Raw genomic sequence first — 19,992 nt, forward strand, 5'->3', positions numbered from 1 at the left:
GCTGTGGACCTTGCTGCTGCCCTTGACTCGGGCTGCCGAACAGTCAGAGGCTTCCGCAGCTTTCACTTCTTCCAGGGCCTCCTTGAATGAGACGTCGTCCCTTGCAAACAGTCTCTTCTGCAAGGTTAAGTCCCTGAAGCCGAGGACTAGCTGGTCCTGAATCATTTCTTCGACGTATGAGAATTTACAGTTTTTTGATAGTCTCCTCAACGTGGCTTTCTCCCTCCTCATTTATGCTTTCTCCCTCCTTTTGGCTCCGGATGTAGAAGTCGTTTCAGTTTGCCAGGTATGATGGGTTAGGGTCGAAATGCCCCTTCAATGCTCATTGTAGCTGGTCCCAGGAGATGTTTGCTGGCTCATCTGCAATGAGGGCTTCAGCTAGTTCATAGAGTTCCGAATTGCAATAGATTAAAAAGAAAGCCTTCTTCTTTGTGTCGGATGCTGCCTGCATCCCGTTCACCTCCAAATTTAGGTTGAATCTTCCCATGTACGAGGACCACTTCTCCTTGGTTGGCATCATGCATATTTAACATTCAGAACTTTATATCTTTGTTTGTCTTTTCAGTTTTGTGATTATTTGGAATATATACAATATAAACTGAGACATTAAATTAAGATCAACAGGCTAGTTATACAAAATTCCTTTGTTTTTTCTCATTACTATCTGGGTTCAGATTACACTTCATTCCCAGACTTGTCATTTGGAATACTTTCTCCCTTTTAATTATTCATTCTTTCCTGAAACTTCATGCTGTGGGTTTACCTTAACCTGCTTCTGCTACCTTCATGATGGCATCAGCAATCCCATCCCCACCATGCTGGAAAGAAGATGAGACTGTGCACCGGAAACGAGCAGTTTTGATCATTTTACTACACTTTCTTGAAACATTCAAGGGGATTTTGCAAGAAGAAGAGAAGGCTGGCAAAGTCATCAAGGTATTGCAGATCTTTTCTTGCCCTGCTTTCATGAGAATGAACTAATTAAGAAATGAATATGGCTGGATTACAAGATCCCAATTATTGTTTTTCTAAACATTATTTCATATGTCTAAGGAGACAAGTCTTCATGGCTAGCCGGATACCGTTGGTCAGTAGTTGCTATTCATTTGCTTAGGCAGTTTGATGTTATTTGGTCCAAGCAACTTTCTCTTCTTTTTCAGGATCTGTATTTGCTGATCATGAAAGATGAATCCCTCTACCACAAACTGGAAGATGAAATCCTGAAGTTACATCAGCTTGTGGACACAGTGGAACTCAAGTAAGTTAAAAATGGCAACATGGATGGAGGAATTTTGGTTCCCATTTGGGCTTAATCCAAGTAAGGCAGCATAACAATGGTTATAGAATCCTTTTCATATCATTTTTTATTCTGAATGTGGCTAAACTATCCTGGGTTATAGTGATTCATAATATATGGATCTTCCTGGATTCTAACCTCATATTTGAGGATCAGGTGGAAAGCTGTGGCTAGGAAGGCCTTTGCACACTTATATTTTTGTGCTAGTTACAATCTTATCTGGATTGAAAAGCTCTATTACCTTTGTACCTTGTCTAAACCAGGGGTCACCAACCTTTTGGACCTCAGGGACCACCAAACTCATAATTTTAGATCCCAAGGACCACTAACTGGTTCTTTGGGCGTGGCCTAATTTGTGGGTGTGGTTTGGTAGTCATGTGACTGGCTGGGCATGGCTTGTATGTAAATATTATAAATATTTTAGAAAAAAATATTGATTTTTTTTTCTAAAAAAAGAACAACTTTTACCCAAAATCAGGCAAAGCAGGCAGGCAGATTGAGTTGCTCACAGAATCACAGATTCATTCAGAGATCTATCTATCTGCCATTGGCTACTCAGTCTGACACATAAAATTTGCTTGCAAGCAAACTCATAAAATTAACTCACAACACACCATGCATGTAAATATTGTTTTTATTTTTAAAAAAGAGCAACTTTTATCCAAAATCAGGCAAAGCAGGCAGATTGAGTTGCTCACAGAATCATTCAATTATCTATCTATCTGCCATCGGCTAGCTCAGTCTCTCAAATTTGCTTGCCATGAGTCTGCACTGAATTTGCTTGCAAGCAAACCTTCAGTCCTAAGAGAGGTTTGGCTGTGCTTAGCTAGAAAGCAAGAAATCAACCATCTCCTGCTTCCTAGCTAATCTAAATCTCCTGGCACAGCAGAACAGATGATGGTTGGAAAAAAGAAAAATAGCAATTTAGCAGGCAAGTTTACCGGGTAAGCAGTGAGTGGGTGGGGAGGGTTCCCGTGGGCTATGTGGGTGGGGCAGCCTTGTGTTTCTGTGCAGCCTGGATTAATTACTTTGGTGGGGGGGTGTTCTGGGGGTGAGGTTTCTCTGTGGCCCACCAAAATTTTCTCATGGCCCACCGGTTGGCGACCGCTGCCCATGAAAATCATTTGGAAACCAACTGGTCCAGAATGGAATGGCTTGAATAATGAGGCTAGGGATTTACATTTAACACCTCTACTTTAGGAGCTACACAGGCTACCTGCTATTATGGTTGTCATTTTTAAAACTCTCTTGATTGGGTACTTGCGTACTTCAGAAACATCTTAGTCCCAGGAAGAGGATTAAACATTGCCATTTCTAATGGGGAATAAATTATTTCTTAGTTTACATGATTTAATTTCTATAACCATAGATTCAGATCTTGAAGCTGCTATTAGGAAATGAGACATAGATGCTTGTCGCATTGGCTGAATTTGCATAACATACTAATTTAAAATGTGATTGGATGCTTTGTAGCTTAGTGAATTGGATCAGTCGTAGCTATTTTGGAGGATGTAGTTACTGTCTCTTTTGGCTTCTAAATCTTGCCATCTGGCTACAGAGTGACTGAAGAAACCCAACCACCCAACAAGCAGGTCAAACCTTTATTCAGACATTTTCGTCGCATTGATTCATGTCTTCAAACTCGGGTTGCTTTCCGTGGATCTGATGAAAGTAAGTAATGAAGAGTATGCTTGGCAGTGGGGTGAAAAGGAGAATAAAATTGAAGTTTTGTTTATAGGAACTGAAAAAGGATAGTGATATAATTTCATCCAACCATTGGCAAAAATTTACAAATGCACACAAGCCCTTGAATAAACTAGACTGGATTTGCCATTCAACTTTCGCAGAGCAGAATATCCACTTGGAATATTTAGAATGTGGTTTGGCATTTTCTCAAAATTATTGTTATGGTGGAATTTGTGCATTTCCATTTAGGTCTGTTGTCTCCCAAGGAAAATGTCACAATGACATCTGCCTCCTTTTCTGCTTTGTCTATTGCAGCCTTTTCAAAGTTCACAAAATAAGAGATTAGAGAAAGCGGGGGAGGGTACAAGCAGAGTAAAAGCAGTCAAGTTAGTTTAAGGTAGAGCTTTTCAAACTTGCTGGTTGAGAAATTCTCAGGATTCGAAGCCCACACATCTTTAAGTTGCCAAGTTTAGAAAACACTGCAACAAAACACTTTTTCACTGGCTCCAGTTCCTCTGCCTTTGAAGGAAAAGGGTCTGCCAAATGAAGCAGAAACAAGTTTTCTTCATACTACAGCATAAGAATTTGGCATGATAATATAGGAATGAGCCAAGCTAAAATTTAAGTCTGGATGTTCATAAGATTTTAAAAATTAAAAGTAGCTCAGCAATCATTCAGTTAGGTTTGTAAGACAATAATGGGGCAGGAATAAACAGGGACACTGATGCTGTATCACTGATGCGTTAGAAGTTGGGCTTTTCACCAGTTCAAATTTCAAAGTCTCACACAAATCAAATTATAGAAGTCTAATGTGAGATGGCATGAGTGATGTCTCAAGGTCTGTATTTAAGGGATCAGAGGGGGAAGGAAACATCATTCTTGTCATTGTCATACATACGGTTTTCTAGATGAGTGATGAAACCAGGAAACTTAATCTGTCTAGAAGGAACAGAATTCCACCAGTGTTGACTATTCTTGCCGTTTCCATATTGTAGGACCAACATTATAGGCTTTTCCACATGCAACATGTTGGCTTGATTGCATTTAGTCTCCAATTGTGGCCAGAGTCTCAGAGACACTGATAGGATTCAAGCCTTCATTGAGGTCCCTTGCTATTCCAGGTTTCAACAGTTTGGTTGTCTCCTCTTTTTTCTAGTCTTCTGCCGAGTTTATATGCCAGACCACTCCTATGTCACCATCCGCAGCCGCCTCTCAGCCTCTGTGAAGGACATCCTCATGTCAGTGACCGAGAAACTTCAATATTCTGATGAACAGCCTACACGGGAGGAAGCTCTCATTCTGGTGGCTGTTGCATCATCAGGAGGTATCTGTTCTTCAGGAAGAGTGATAGTGACACCACTCTGGTTTGGATTATCCTTCCGCAATCTTGAAACTCAAAAACTTCAGGTTCATTTTGCTCCTGGTCAAAATGAACCACATTTAGATTTTCTTGTTTGTCGCACCAGAATGAGACCTAAGAAGAAGGTAGTAGACTTACCTAGTGCCTGGAGTCACATAATATGCAGGGAATGTCCATAAGTGCAGCAAAAGTAAAACAGAGTAGTGAATTCATGAATAATTAATTTATTCTATAATGTAAGTTAAAATAGAAGTTAGTTCTTTTCTCCCGTTTAACATTTTATTGAGTTATAAAATATTGTAAAATACAAAAGTAAATAGAAAAGCACTGCAGAGGAAAAGGGGGAAGAGAAGTGAGGAAGGATAAGAAAAAAGAAAAAGAAGCATTGACTTCCGACTCCCTCTGTTGCAGTAACATCAAATCCCAACTTTTGCTTTTTCATAATAATATGAACAAGCCATTTCTATAAAGATCTATCAGTCCACTTGGTAAAACCCAAAATCAAGCTTTCATTCTTTTCCACTTCAAACACAAAATTCAGAAGTGGTCTCCATGTGGAAACAAAAGTACCTTATGTCCTTTTCTTTAATCAGAGTAATCAATTTTGCCATTTCAGCCAACTCCCATCAACTTCTACAACCACTCGTTCATAGTAAGAATCGAAGTATCTTTCCAATTTTGTGCATACAATAGTCTTGCTGCTGTCAACATACATAATAACAAAGTGAAATAGAAGATCGTTCTGTTGTATGTTGTTCCCTTTTCTGCTTTGTGGATGGGTTAATGAGTGAAAGTCCTCCTGCCTAGAATTTGGTTTTAAAGACTGGGAACGTCTCAACACTTAAGTATAAAGCCAAAAATAAAGTAATATTAATAAATGATGTCCCACGCCCAGGCAATTGTAACTCTCCAAGGGTGTTCAGATACACAAGACAGGACAAATGTTTGGGTTTTTTTTGGAAAATCTTACCTTAGGCATTCCAGATGTGATTGCACTATGAGAAACTCCACTGATGCCAGATGTCTCAAAAAAGCTACACATTGAAGCATAAAATGTATGTTCACATGATGGATGATGAATTGAAAGGAAGACTTATAGACTTCATGTGAACATAAACTTACATTCACCTTATTTTTAAAAAATAAAAATGTTATGGAGGATATTTATATGCCAATCCAGATAATTCAGTAATTTTCAATCATTTTCACCCGTAATATCAGAGAAATCTGTGCTACAGCCTAATGAAGAGTGTGTTTTCACTACCTTGGGAATAAACAGCCATCTTTTTGCCTGTACTAAGGATACTTTTCCATCCCTGGTAAGTGAATTTCCTTGGATGTTGCTCTCCTTGACATGTCAATATGGCTTTTGCTTTGTGACTCTTTGTGGTTGCTGTGTTCATGCTTACAGTTTATCTTTACTCTCCAACTTGCAACATATGTAAATATGTCTCCCTCCCTTCCCTTCCCCTTATGTATGTTTATAGAAAGATACACATTCACACACATACATACCCAGATCTTCTACTGGTAACATACCCATCAGTTTGACCTTTTCTGCAGGTCCCTCTCCCAGAGGAAATCCAAGTATCACCAGGTGACACAGAGATCCACCGAATGGAAGCTGAGGATGTAGCAAATCACCTGACAGCCTTCCACTGGGAACTGTTCTGGTGTGTCCATGAGGTGAGCAAACAAAATATAACCTTCCTAACTTGATCTCTTCCAGATATGTTTGGACACTGGGTCCCTGGCACCTAGAGGTGGTATTCAGCAGGTTCTGACCAGTTCTGGAGAACCGGTAGTGGAAATTTTGAGTAGTTCAGAGAACCGTTGAATACCATCTCTGACTGGAGATTTTACAGTATCCTTCCCCTGCCACGCCCACCAAGCCACACTCACAGAACCGATAGTAAAAAAAATTGAATCCCACCACTGCTGGCACCTCATGATGTCAGTCAGCATACGAGAGCTGAATATACATTCAAAGATGCCTCAGATTCTTATCACTGTGTAATTCTATAGTGTACTGAGTGTTCCCCTTGAGATGCTAGCTTTCTTTAGGTAGAGGGAGCTTCTCAATATACCTATTCAAACTTTGCAAGGAGTACTATGTTGTCTGCCAATCTTAGATTTTTAAATAAATTTTCAGAAATGGAAAAGCTTGACTGATATTTTGCACTTCAGAATAGCAGGATGTTCTGATGACTGAAGGTTTGGGAAAAGATTAGGCTTGCTCTCTGACACATTGGTTGCTGTTTTTTAACTAGAGGCTTAAAAGATCATATATCATCATCTAATCATCACTGAAATGCTAGCAAATTTGCCCTCATTACAATAACAGATCAAGAGTGACTGATATTTTATTACTTTGTTTTGCACTGGTGGTTAAACAAATATGGTGGTCATTAAGCAAATTCCATGGTAATTAATTGAACCAGTTGTTTGCTATGGGCTAGTTTTGCCGAAATCTGGAAGTAAATACCAGTTTTCAGCAAAAAACATTGTAAAATGCAGTCAAGTAATTGTGGGATGCAGCAAGTGGTCATAAATGTGGCCTGGTTGCTGAGCACTCAAAATGCAGTCATGTGATTGTGGATTTGAACTTTAGAACTAGGTCATAAGTACTCCTGGAAATTCTGTAATTCTGAATAGTAGTCACTAAGCAATCAATTGTAAGTCAAGGATAGCCTGTATAGAGGAATATTCAGTCATTTGACTTTTACCATTTTACAGGTTGAACTGATCCAATATAACAACTTAGCTTTACTTAGCCTTATCTTTTCTCCAGTTCTGTTTCCACCCTCTTTGTCCTTGTTATGTGTGATATAGACTGATCAATGAAAGGAGTTCATGTATATGAGATGCTTGGCGCCAGGATTGCAGGGTGAAGCCTTCAATCTGGGTCTCAGAAAGCCCATTGGTTATCCTCTTTCCTTTTTGAATTCTTTATAGCTAGAATTTGTGGATTATGTGTTCCATGGTGAACGTGGCCGCCGGGAGACTGCCAATCTGGAATTACTGCTACAACGCTGCAGTGAAGTTCAGCACTGGGTGGCCACTGAAGTATTACTTTGTGAATCTCTAGGAAAGCGGGCTCACTTGCTGAAGAAATTCATCAAGATTGCTGCTGTGTGAGTACCATATTTTGGCCCTTTCTACATAATGGGATTACGTTTAATAAAGTCATAATGTCACTGATGATGATGGTTCTCCTTCTGTTACTTGACATGAGATAATTAATGCTTCCCAAATGTTCAAAGCCCCAAGCCCTTTTTTATGTGTTGCATGGGTGATGCAAGTAAACAACAGCAGAGCTTAATTGCACAGTTGTGCTGCCATCTGGACTTTTTGACACACAAACACACATGCGGATGCTCTGGTTGCTGTGTTAAGGGAAATGGTTTAAAATTCAAAAGAGGGATAACTGAAAATATTCAGCTTCTTTGAATTTCAAGCAGACCCAAAGAGAGGGTGAATTAAGTCCTCACAAGGTTACAGGCAGTTCATTCTCCTCTGCAGTTACAGGAAGTTCATAAAGAAATTCCAGCTCTTTATTAAATATATTCCAATGTCTTGAAATCGGTAAAATAAGAATATGGAAATTCTGAGAGGCCTGTAGAATATACTATGAAATCTTAGCTTTCCATTTTTCTCTTTTCTTGTTCTGTTCAACCATTGTGTTCCTTTCTGCTTCTTCCCTGCATGGTCAGTCCACTTCCCTTCTCTGATGGTTCCTTTAATGGCTAGGAAGGTTGAACTTATTTCACCGTCCTAGTTGGCTTTAATACCCAATGACAGCTGAGCTTCCTTCCCAGATTGTTTACTAGTTGAGATGATGTTGCAGCAGAAAGGCTTGAGGCCTGGAGGAGGAGAAGGTTGAACACAGCTATGAAGCACACTGGGTGACAAATTATGGCCTTGAGTGATATTTTTCAGGTTATAGATGTGCTCTAAATTCCTGGATTTGCAAAGGCTATGGTTTGGTTACAGATGATGTTTGTATCCTATGGATTTCATGGAAGCATATCAAGAGAAAGTGGAGGCATTTATTTGCTTGTAGTATTTAGGAACCACCCTATCCCAAACTACCCTTTTTTCTTCTGGGCCACAAATTACTTTGTAAAAAAGAACAGGCTTCTAAATACTATTTTCCCTTCCTTGCTACCTGACCAGTACAGTGGTCTCTTGAAAAACTCTGAGACGTTTATTGAAAAATTACCTGATAGATGGCACATGAGGCAGAAGGCCTGAGGTAAAGTAGGAGAACTTTCTGCCGTCTCAAATCATCCTGTTTCACAAGTTTTGAACATGTTTGGTGATCTAGATCCAAACAGGCTGGATCATTTAATACAAAGTGGGGATTTTACTCGTAAAGCAATGCTTGATATTGGGCAAACTGCCCAATAGACTACCATCTGCTTTATGATGCAGAAACACACACATACACACACACACACACACACACACACACCAGAACCAGGATTTTCATTGCTTTAGGGAGAGCAATTGGTAATAGTTCTTTCTGCTGGCTAGTAGTACAAACAAATCCACCAATCATTTATCTCATATTGCTCCAGCGTAAAACTATGAGGCAGTATTAGTTGTTGGCCTTGTTGTTCTATATTAGCATACTTGCAATACTGCCTTCTGATTGGTCCACTGATACTGCCTACTGATTGGTCCAATTACCCTATTCTGATTGGCCCGTATTGCTACCTTGTGATTGGTCCACCTGGACAGCGGGAGATTCAAGGAGCCGTCATTGGCTGCGAGCCACGAGCAGCCGCTATAAAAGAGGCTGTCGTGGCTCCGCGTTTAGAGCAGATTCTGAGAACTAAATAAAGAGCTGAAAGTCACACTGGTCTTGAGTCTCTTTTTCCCCGCAACTTAACACTGGCGACGAGGATGGGATACTGAGTCAACGGAGACCAGTCAAGCACGTGGCAACGAGCAACGAGCAACGGACGAAATGACGGCAGCAACTTGCCACCCGCACCATTCGACCCAACGGCAGAGGACTGGGAATCGTACATCGATAGATTCCTCATGTTCCTCGAGAGCAATGAGTTACAGGAAATAACCGATCAAAGGAAGAGAGCCGTGTTCCTGACGCACTGTGGGCCTGCCGACTTCAAAATGGTCAAGACGTTGGCCAAACCCCTGGACATTAAACAAATGGTGTGGCCAGATTTGAACCGGCTACTGAGAGCCCATTACGCGCCAACCCTCCCCAACCCTCCCCTTATCCGGAGACACAAATTCTATAAACGAGACCAGAAAGAAGATGAGAGCATCAGGGATTTCGTAGCAGCTGTAAGGGACATTGGAGGTGCATGTGAGTTTCTCAACATGAACAAAGCCATGAGAGACCGTGTGGTCCTCAGACTGAGAGATCTCACTTTGCAGAGCCGACTGTTGACCCGACCAAACATCACAGTCACCAAAGCCATCGCCGAAGCCACTGCCGCTGAAGCCGCAAAAAAATCAGCAGCCACCATGCAGCTAATGAATACGGCAACCCCGGCAACACCAGCAGAGACAAGACAAGCCCAAGAGAAGAAAGCAGAGGGCACCCACAAGGCCACCACCACCTCCACGCACCATGAGGACATTGAATCCTTGTCCGAGACCAATGACGAGGAAGAAGAAATACACAGACTCCAGTCAGAATAAAACAGACGGGAGAGGAGAGACTGTAAGTTGGGGTTCCAGTGCGCCGGGTGCAGAGGTGACCAGCCCCGTTCCGAGTGTCATTTCCTCAACGCTGTTTGCCGGCACTGCGAGAAACGGGGACACATCACTAGGGTCTGCCGTAATAAAAAGAGCTACAGCCCTAGGCAAAGAGACAGCACCCCCCCCAGGACCAGAGAAAGACAGACAGGGAGCCGTTGGAGCCGAGAAAACAGAAGTAAACAGCTCAACAAAACCTACTGGAAGGAAGAGACACACCAAACGATAACCATTGGGCATTTGAGTGCATCCGATGCCCGAAAGGTACACGTGCAAGTCAACATCGAAGGCCAACAATGCAAGATGGAGGTGGACTCTGGCTCATACCTGTCTATGGCATCATGGAACACACTACAGTGCCTGATACCAAGCATATGGAGAAAGGAACTGGAGAGCCAAAGACTGACCTTGAAGGACTACCAAGGGAACAGGATTCCCGTAGTCAGACTCGGACACTTTCAGGTAATATTCAAAAAGCACTCGGCAATCCTGCCATTGACGATCGTGGACCGGGATCGCCAAAGCCTACTGGGGCTCGAATGGTTCGCGCCTCTGGGAATCGGAGTGACTGGAATCAACAGTGTCACCGAGACAGACTGGAGGAGAGCCTGATGAGGGACTTCCAGGATGTGTTCCATGGCAAACTAGGCAAGTGCCAAGGGTCCCCTATTTCATTTCATTTAAACCTGAACATAGCTCCAATCAGGTTAAAGGCAAGGCAAGTCCCTTTCGCACTAAAACCGAAGATCGATGAGCAATTGGATAAGCTCATCGCACAGGGGGTATTGGAACAAATAGACCATGCACAATGGGAAACCCCAATTGTGACTCCGATAAAGCCACATGGTTCCGTGTGCATCTGCGGAGACTATAAGGCCACCCTCAACCACGTGCTACAACAAAGTGCATACCCCGTTCCAGTGGTACAACACCTTCTTCATTGCAGGGAGGAAAAGTCTTCGCGAAGCTCGACCTTGCCCAAGCGTACCAGCAATTGGCAGTCGACCCCGAAACAGCGGTGGCACAAACCATTGTGACTCACAGGGGGGCATTCAGATGCAAAAGGCTGCAATTTGGAGTCAGTGTGGCCCCAGGGGTGTTCCAAAGCTTGATGGAGCACCTATTACAGGGAATCAAAGGGGTGGTGCCATACTTCGATGACGTGCTGGTATCAGCTAAGGACAAAAACCAATTGGAAAGTCACTTTAGGGAAGTTTTACAGAGATTTAAAGAGGCGGGACTCAAAGTAAAAAAAGAAAAATGCCAGCTAGCCACCGAGAAAGTTGAATTCCTGGGGTACCTAATAGATAAAGAAGGAACCCACCCCACTGAAAAGAAAGTCAAAGCTATCAAAGAAGCTCCCAGACCAAAAAACAAAACATAACTACATGCATTTTTGGGACTCATTAACTTTTATAATGTCTTTTTGCCACAGAAGGCAACGACAGCGGAACCATTAAACAGATTGCTGGATAAGACAGCTACCTGGACCTGTGGGCGATGAGAAGAAGCCGCATTCTGGGGAATTAAAGATTTGCTGACATCCGAATCTGTGCTAATGCAATACAGCGACACCTTGCCTCTGACAGTCACCCGCGACACATCACCTTTCGGCGTCGGAGCCATACTCAGCCACACACTATCCGATGGGAGAGAAGCACCGGTCGCGTTCTACTCCAAAACACTGTCCAAGGCAGAGAGAAATTACAGCCAGTTGGACAGAGAGGCGCTGGCAGCGATCACGGGAGTCAAAAGATTCCATGAGTACCTCTACGGTAGGACTTTCTCACTCATTACAGATCACAAACCACTCTTCGGGATACTCGCAGGGGACAAGGCCACCCCAAACATATTGTCACCATGGATGACAAGGTGGTCCGAGTTCCTTGCTGCCTATAGCTACAAATTAATCCACCAGCCAGGGAAGAGCATATCACATGCCGATGCCTTGAGCTGTTCCCCCCTACCTGAACGGGAAGACAACCTGGTACCAACCACATCCACACTACAAATCGAGACTCTACCAAACCTACCCATAACCACGGTGGACATCGCGAAAGAAACTGCAAGAGAAAAAAGACTGGCGTGGATTTTAAACTGGGTAGGAAAAGGGTGGCCAGAAACCGATACGGACGAGACTTTTAAATTGTTCCGAATCAGACAAACAGAGCTCTCAGTTTTGAAAGGTTGCATACTGTGGGGGGATCAGGTAATCATACCAGAAATACTTCAGGAACAAGTAATGAATATATTGCATGAAGGATACCCGGGTATCGTAAGAATGAAAGCCCTGGCCAGGAGTTATGTATGGTGGCCAGGGATGGACAAGGATTTTGAGAAATGGGTGGGAACATGCACACAATGCCAAAAATCCAGACCCACACCCCCTGGTGCACCTGTGCTCAACTGGGAAATGCCAAGGAGGCCCTGATCGAGGATACACATAGATTTTGCAGGCCCAACAAAAGGACACACATTTTTAATAATAGTGGACGCTTACTCAAATTGGTTGGAGGCAAGTGCTATGAACTCCACAACAACAGAGGCCATCATCAGACAGCTGAGGAAGCTGTTCGCCACACATGGGTTGCCGGATCTATTGGTTTCAGACAACGGGCTGCAATTCACGGCATTGACATTTGAAAAGTTCCTCGCCGAACTGGGCATAAGGCATGCCCTGACAGTGCTGGGTCGGCCGGCTATGAACAGTCGGGCGGAACGCATGGTTCAGTATATGAAAGAGACCATAGAGAAACTAGACACGGGGGACATCCAAGAAAAAATCTGCAAAATGCTAACCATACAACACATCACACCTAACACCACAACAAATAAAAGCCCAGCAGAACTATTGATGGGCAGAAAATTAAGATCGCACCTAGATAGGCTACACCCCACATACAGCCCTGAAAAACCACCAGACTCCTCCAGTAGGCACTGCACATTCGGAACGGGGGGACCTCATCTACGCAAAAAATCTCACGGGGGACCCACTTTGGATACCGGCTAAAATAACACAGATAACAGGACCCCGATCATACAGACTAGAGCCTGAGGATGGAAGAAACTGGAGGAGACATATAGATCAACTGAGATCACGAACACTAGAAAGAAACACTAACAAACCTAGGTGAGAAGGAGAAGAACACACACACACGCCAGAACCACAGCAAACATTAAAAAATAATAATAACCAAACCAGAGAGGGGGGAGACCCCTCAAACGCAAATAAAAGGGGAGGGGGGAACCCTCCACTAACACAAGAAACAACACAACCAACTCCAACAATAAACCGCCAACCAACACCACCAGTAGCCCCAGTAAGAAGCCACAATTACTTACTTGGAGGTGACTTCGGTAGAAAGGAGCAGGCAGCGGAGAGCCAACACGAAGTCACTCTGGAAGGGAGCAGCCGAGCCGACTCAACCAGCCCGGGTAGACCAGGTGGGAGCGGCATGGCTGACTCAACCAGCCCGGGTAGACCAGGCGGGAGCGGCATGGCTGACTCACCCTTCCAGGAGGTTCCACGGAGAAGGACGGGAGAAACAGTGATCCTGTATGAACCAGCTGAAGACAACAACGCAACTGAGTTGCGCAAGTCAAATAGACACCATAAAAGCCCCGCCTACTTACATGACTAGGTAACGTAGGTTGGACTAAACCAAGAGAGGAGGGGTGTTCTATATTAGCATACTTGTAATACTGCCTACTGATTGGTCCAATTACCCTATTCTGATTGGCCCGTATTGCTACCTTGTGATTGGTCCACCTGGATGGTGGGAGATTCAAGGAGCCATCATTGGCCGCGAGCCATGAGCAGCCGCTATAAAAGAGGCTGCCGCGGCTCTGCGGTTAGAGCAGATTCTGAGAACTAAATAAAGAGCTGAAAGTCACACTGGTCTCAAGTCTCTTTTTTCCTGCGACTTAACACTTGTATTGAGGCAAAACAGCCCTTGGTAGTGTGGACAGTGTAAGGAATGATGGCATCATTTTGTGTTAAGATGAGCTCCTCTCTTCCGGCATCCAGGAACAAGGACAAGAAGTTTGACTGTTCACAAATTTAGGCCACACCATTTTTTCCCCTCTTCATCTCATTCTCCGCCTTTTCCAAATGGTACTCGAGAGTGAAACAGGGCAGAACATTTGACTGCAATTAAGGTAATAAAGATTTAAGGGGCACTATGTCTTATGCATATAAGTAGTAAGGTGATAGATACAAGGGGGCTATGATAGCAGCCAAGATGGCTTCTCCTATTTTACTTACTGATATCAGACTAAATTAAATTAAGAGCAGGGGTGGTACAATCATTTGAAACTGTTTAGTTTTAATATTATTCTGGTTTGATTCTTTTTATTTTCTCCCCATAGATGTAAACAGCATCAGGACATGCTAACATTCTATGCTGTGGTTATAGGATTGAACAATGCACCTGTCAGTCGTTTACGCCTCACCTGGGAGGTAAGATGATGATGAAGAGAAACTGATTTTTATGTATTTGTAATCTCAGTTATCTCTTTTTCTCTTATACGCACTATTTTGTCACCCAAATTTGCAGTTAAATTTTTATATTTCTAAAATATTTCAAATGGCCAAGGATGTGTAGTATAAAGTTTTAAAATTTAAATGTATCCTGACAAATTCTCATTGTACCATTATCATCCTAAAAACAATTAAAAATTACTGGTCATTAGATCCAGATTAGATCCATAATTCATTATGACAATGCATTTCAGTTGGACAAATCTGAAGTATTTCCTTCATTTCAGTTGGTTCATTCTATGGAATCTTTGCTTGCTTGCCTCTAATCATGTCATAAAGATTCTCTAGCAACATTTTTTGTGTGCTATTTCCTGGGTCTAGAACATTGCCTTCATCTCATTGAGAATTGTAATTATATATGTATTACAGTAAATTTTTCCTCATTTCAGCACTGTCCAAGTCAATTTCATGGTATGAAATCTATTAGGCTTTTTTTTTTAACTCATCACTCTAAAAAAAAAGTAAGTAATTCCAGTGACTTGAAAGCAGGATCAGAGTCAATAATAACAAGAGCAAATTTCATGATGCTGGTATAATTTTTTGCAAATTCAGAATGCTTAAATAACACTTCAATTCATCACTAAAAGGCCTTTTAGCAGTGGTTCACTTCTTGTCATGATTTACTGCAACCATGGTTTTTATTTTTTAAACTATAGTTTATGATTTAGTGCAGGCTGCAGGAGCTGATTGTGCACAATATAGCAAGCCAGAATCAAACCAAGTTCTTTGGGACTTGTTGTGATATATGAAAACCAGCTTATCTGGTTGTAATACATGAAAAGCAAAACAAAAATATAATAATTACTCCTAAGAATCAGGAAACAAGTTTCTCTGAGAGGGGAGATCCAGGTGTATCAAAGAAGCAGTCATTCATCCTTTGCTTAGATAATGCTTGAACTCATAAAGGAATTTCATGGAGTTTCCAAGAAACAACAAAGTATATCCCAATGTATTCCACGGAACTTGCTTCTGAATAAAGCTGTGAGGACTGGGTTGCAAACCAAGATATAAACCAAGACTCCACCTGGAATACTGCAGCCAATTTTGTTCACCATACTGACAAAAAAGATGTTGAGACTTTGGGAAAAATTCAGAGAAAAGCAATTAAGATGATCAAAGGTCTGGAGACTAAACCATATGAAGAATGGCTGCAGGGTTTGGGTTTGGCTAGTCTAAAGAGAAGAAGAATTAGGGGTGACATGATAGCAGTATTTCAGTATTTGAGGGGCTGCCACCAAGAAGAGGGGGTCAAATTATTCTCCAAAGCTGCAGAGGGCAGGACAAGAAACAATGGACGGAAACTAATCAAGGAGAGAAGCAACCTGGAATTAAGGAGAAACTTCCTAACAGTGAGGACAATTAATCAGTGGAACAGCTTGCCTTCAGAAATCGTGGGTACTCCAACACTGGAAGTTTTTAAAAGACTAGACAGATACTTATCTGAAATCGAATAGGGCTCCTGCTTGAGCAGCGGGCTGGACTAGAAGACCTCCAAGGTCCCTTCCAGCTCATTCTATTATTTCTTTTCCAATATCTACCTACGTATTTATATTAATTTAGCCTAGAAATATCCCAGAGACTGAGTGATACAAATCAATCACTCAATCAATATATAAGATTTGTTTATCTACCCTGCATATTTATATCTAATATTTACTAATGTACTACATACTAATATTTTGAGGTATGCATTTTTAACCATTTTGATAAACCAGGATGGCTGATACCGCAGAAAAAAGCAAGGTAACTAGTTGCTTCTAGTGCTTTCTTTCCACCTCTGTGAAGTATGAATTTTATCTTTTATTTCCAACCCAATGTTGGGCAAAAACTGGTAAAAAGGGTCACAATGCCATCAAGAAGGTAAGGCTTCCAAAACTGAATACAAAAATCCAAATTCAGGGTGGGAAAAATAGCCCACAAAAGAAAGACTGAGTTTGGTACACAAAGGCCTGGTGTGGTATTACAGGAGAAAAATGATCCTGAAAAGTTCCCTCAAAGTATTTCAATGGTCCAAGCATATGGACAGCATGTGATTTAGAATGTTCCTGACTCCTCCATTCTATACTCCTACCCCTTCCTGGCCATATGACCCAGATTCTAACCCCCTTTTATAGAGTGATTATAAAATGGACTTGAAAAATTAAGATTAGGTCTGTTTATAATAGTGTTCTTCAGACTCGACAATTTTACAATGCATGGTCTTCAAAACCAGTTTTTCAATCATTCATTTATTCATTCATTTTATTCAGTCAGTGACCAATAATATAAAATGATAAAAAGGGGGATGAAAGATAAATATAATCAGGATCAACAGACAGAAATAGGTAAATTATATATTGGCATGTATCAAATATGATACTCTGAACATCCCTATTACAATAATATGTTTACTTATTTAACTAATAGATCTAATATATTAAAACTATACACTAAAATATGTCTTTTAAAAATTATTAACAAATAACAAGATGTTGATAAAAAATAAAAGTCTTTACTTCTTTAACCAGTTTTGCCTTATCTCTGCAGCAATACAAAATTTGGCCATTGTATGTGTAATGGCTGGAGTGTTGGAGAAGATGGTTCATATAGAAATGATCTGCCTCCCTAGAAATATCTCTAATAGAGGAAGATATATGTCTAATATCCCTGTAGAATTTATAGTGTAATAAGATATGTGAGATGTTTTTAACTTTCTTATTACCACATGTACATATTCATTCTGCTATGGGGGTTTTATTAAAGCTGCTTTGCAGGTAGAATATTAAATCTAGCCCTAAAAAGTGCTATTCTGCTCTTAGGAAAAGTTAGATTTTTCAGGCATCCCATTTATTCCATCTAATCAGAGGTGGGATTCAACTGGAGTTACTACCAGTTTAGTGATTACATTTTGTGCTAGGAAGTATTGAATTTTCAGCCAGTAAATTATCATAATCTCCCAGGCCCTAACCTGAATTTAAGGCATTCCTGTCTCAATTCCCAATTGGGCATTTGATGTCCTACTAGGTACAGCTAAAATTGATTACAGGAATGTTGTTTCCACAATTTCCACTGACTCTTCAAAAAAAATCCTGTTTGTGCCATTCAACTCCCAGAATTCTCTAGCCAACATGGAAAATTCTGGGGTTTGAAGTCCACACATCTTGCCTAGTTTGAAAAATTGTGGTTTATAAAGTTTTCTGTATTCTTTCCTTAGCATGGTTACCATAGATTTTGGTAGACACTGAGTAAAAGAGTGTTAATGCCATCTTGAGGAGCCGCAGTAAATGGCTTTGATTATATGTTAGTCTTGCTTTACTGCAGGATCCAATCTGGGTCAGTCACTGGGACAAAGGTTTTGTCTTCTGAACTTTCGGACTCGGGCTGGAGCCCAGATAGAGAAAAGTTCTCTGATTTGGGCTCCAGCATGAGTCTGAAAGCTTCGAAGAGAAGACCTCTAGTCCTGATGACTGACCCAAATTGGATCCTGCAGGATTATCCTGGGACACGTATATTTGCTCTCGTTCTTGCTTTAGTGATCACAGTAATGAGAAATGGGGTGAACTATTAGTCAGCAGTGTTGGAAAAGATGGTTACTACACCTTATTGCTATCCTTTGCACCTTTTTTAACTTGGTAGCCAGACAATGCTGGTAATAAATAGTTGCATTTAATTTTTTCTATATTTTCAGCCTGTCCTGTGCCTTGCTTGAGAAACCATTCAGCAAAAGAGCTTGATTTGTACAAATAGTTGCACAAGTGAAAATGTTTTTGTTTACTCAGATTTTGTAAATTTACTAGGAGTTACTGGTTTTATAATTATTATATTGTACTTTTTAATATTTGTTTGTAGTATGTAGTTTTAGCACTTCTAGAAAGTACTAATATCTTTAACATGCTCATATTTAATCTGTGTCTGTCAACAGTCTATTTATATGCAAAGCATTATTGTTAGCATCTAAAATGTGTTTTTATTTCATTGTAGGCTGTCTGCTTACAACTGAAAGTGTGTTACTTGGCAGACCTGATAAATACTCCTTAATTGTCCTTGTTTCGCTTGGTAAATCTTGAAAGAAAATAAAGAATGAAAGCTAAACCTCACTTCATAGCAATAAAAAATGAGGCAAAGAGGTTCAGCAGGAAACAGGAAAAGTAGCTAAAGCTGCAAAGAAAGCTTTTAATAAAAATTGGATGTCTCTTCTGAGGATAATACTTGTTTCCAAGTAAATATGGTAGAATAATGCTGACTTTAAGGAAGAGCTTGCTGCATTAAGTAGTTTTATATTAAGTGCTGCATGGAATCACTGTTTTAATGCTCCTTCCCCTGTGGCTACAGGTAATTGCAAAAAAGGAATGTAAGGATATCAAAAGACTAGTCCAGAATTCATTATTTTTCTTACACTTTCTGAAAATCAGGTAAAAAAAAACTTGTTACAGCAATAGAATGGAAAACTGAGATTCCTTAATTATCTGCTGTAAGATACTACATGTTGAAAGATTCACAGTTGCGATATAATGAATGTTGAATTCATCTTCCCCTAGGAACTCCTAGGATGACAGAGAAATACAGACACTAAGTTGTTCATTACGTTCACAATGTTCCTTTTGGCTGTTTTGCAAGAGCCACTTTTCCTGTTTATCAGGAATTGGGGATACACATAGTTTTTAATAGCTGGGCTCCTCCTATAATTTCAAATAATCTTTGGCATCAGACTGTGTTGGCATCAAGCAGAGATGCAAACAAGAAGCATCTATGATCCAGAAAACTCAGCAATAGGTTTTTTTATCTGAGGACTCTTCCTCATGAAGAGTCCTCAAATATAACAGGGTTCCAGCAAGTAGGATTTCACCATTAATGGTAGATGTTTCCTTATTTAAGATTTACTGTTGTAATTTTTAGTTCTGAGTAAATGTTGGGTTTATACAATTTTTACAAAGTTTAGTATCTTAATCTTTGGGCTATACAGTCATCTGATTCCATGTTACATTAAACTATGGTTTGCCTAATGCACCATAGTTTACAACTCATAATAGCTAATTGACATAATACATAAATATGCACAATGGTTTTGATAAAATATCTGTCAGGCCTTTAGTGAGTCCCTGTTCTTCTTTCTAAAATCAAATCTAAATCCTAATAGCAATAGCAATAGCACTTAGACTTGTATAACACTTTATAGTGCTTCACAACCCTTTCTAAGCAGTTTACAAAGTCAGCATATTGCCCCAACAATTTGGGTCCTCATTTTATTCATCTCAGAAAGATGGAAGGCTGAGTCAACCTTGAGCCTGGTGAGATTTGAACTACCATATTGCAAGCAGCCAGCAGTCAGCAGAAGTAGCCCGCAGTACTCCACTCTAACCACTACACCACCATATATAAAACAAAACCAGATGAGTA

General features: G+C 40.9%; 1 protein-coding gene across 2 annotated transcripts in view; it reads left to right on the top strand.

Annotated features, from left to right (window-relative positions):
- RAPGEFL1 (Rap guanine nucleotide exchange factor like 1) overlaps positions 1-19,992 on the top strand; it is an 87,071-nt gene that overhangs the window by 50,114 nt on the left and 16,965 nt on the right. For both annotated transcript variants that reach the window (XM_026717502.2, XM_087916989.1), the window contains exons 3-10: positions 783-936; positions 1,161-1,258; positions 2,856-2,968; positions 4,140-4,307; positions 5,565-5,662; positions 5,907-6,029; positions 7,299-7,477; positions 14,445-14,535. In XM_026717502.2, the coding sequence (XP_026573287.1) occupies positions 783-936; positions 1,161-1,258; positions 2,856-2,968; positions 4,140-4,307; positions 5,565-5,662; positions 5,907-6,029; positions 7,299-7,477; positions 14,445-14,535 (1,024 nt within the window). The remainder of the gene's footprint in view (positions 1-782; positions 937-1,160; positions 1,259-2,855; positions 2,969-4,139; positions 4,308-5,564; positions 5,663-5,906; positions 6,030-7,298; positions 7,478-14,444; positions 14,536-19,992) is intronic.

The sequence above is a fragment of the Pseudonaja textilis genome, chromosome Z (genome assembly GCF_049901715.1).
Source record: "Pseudonaja textilis isolate UNSWEBS1 chromosome Z, rPseTex1.2, whole genome shotgun sequence".
Classification (NCBI taxonomy): domain Eukaryota; kingdom Metazoa; phylum Chordata; class Lepidosauria; order Squamata; family Elapidae; genus Pseudonaja; species Pseudonaja textilis.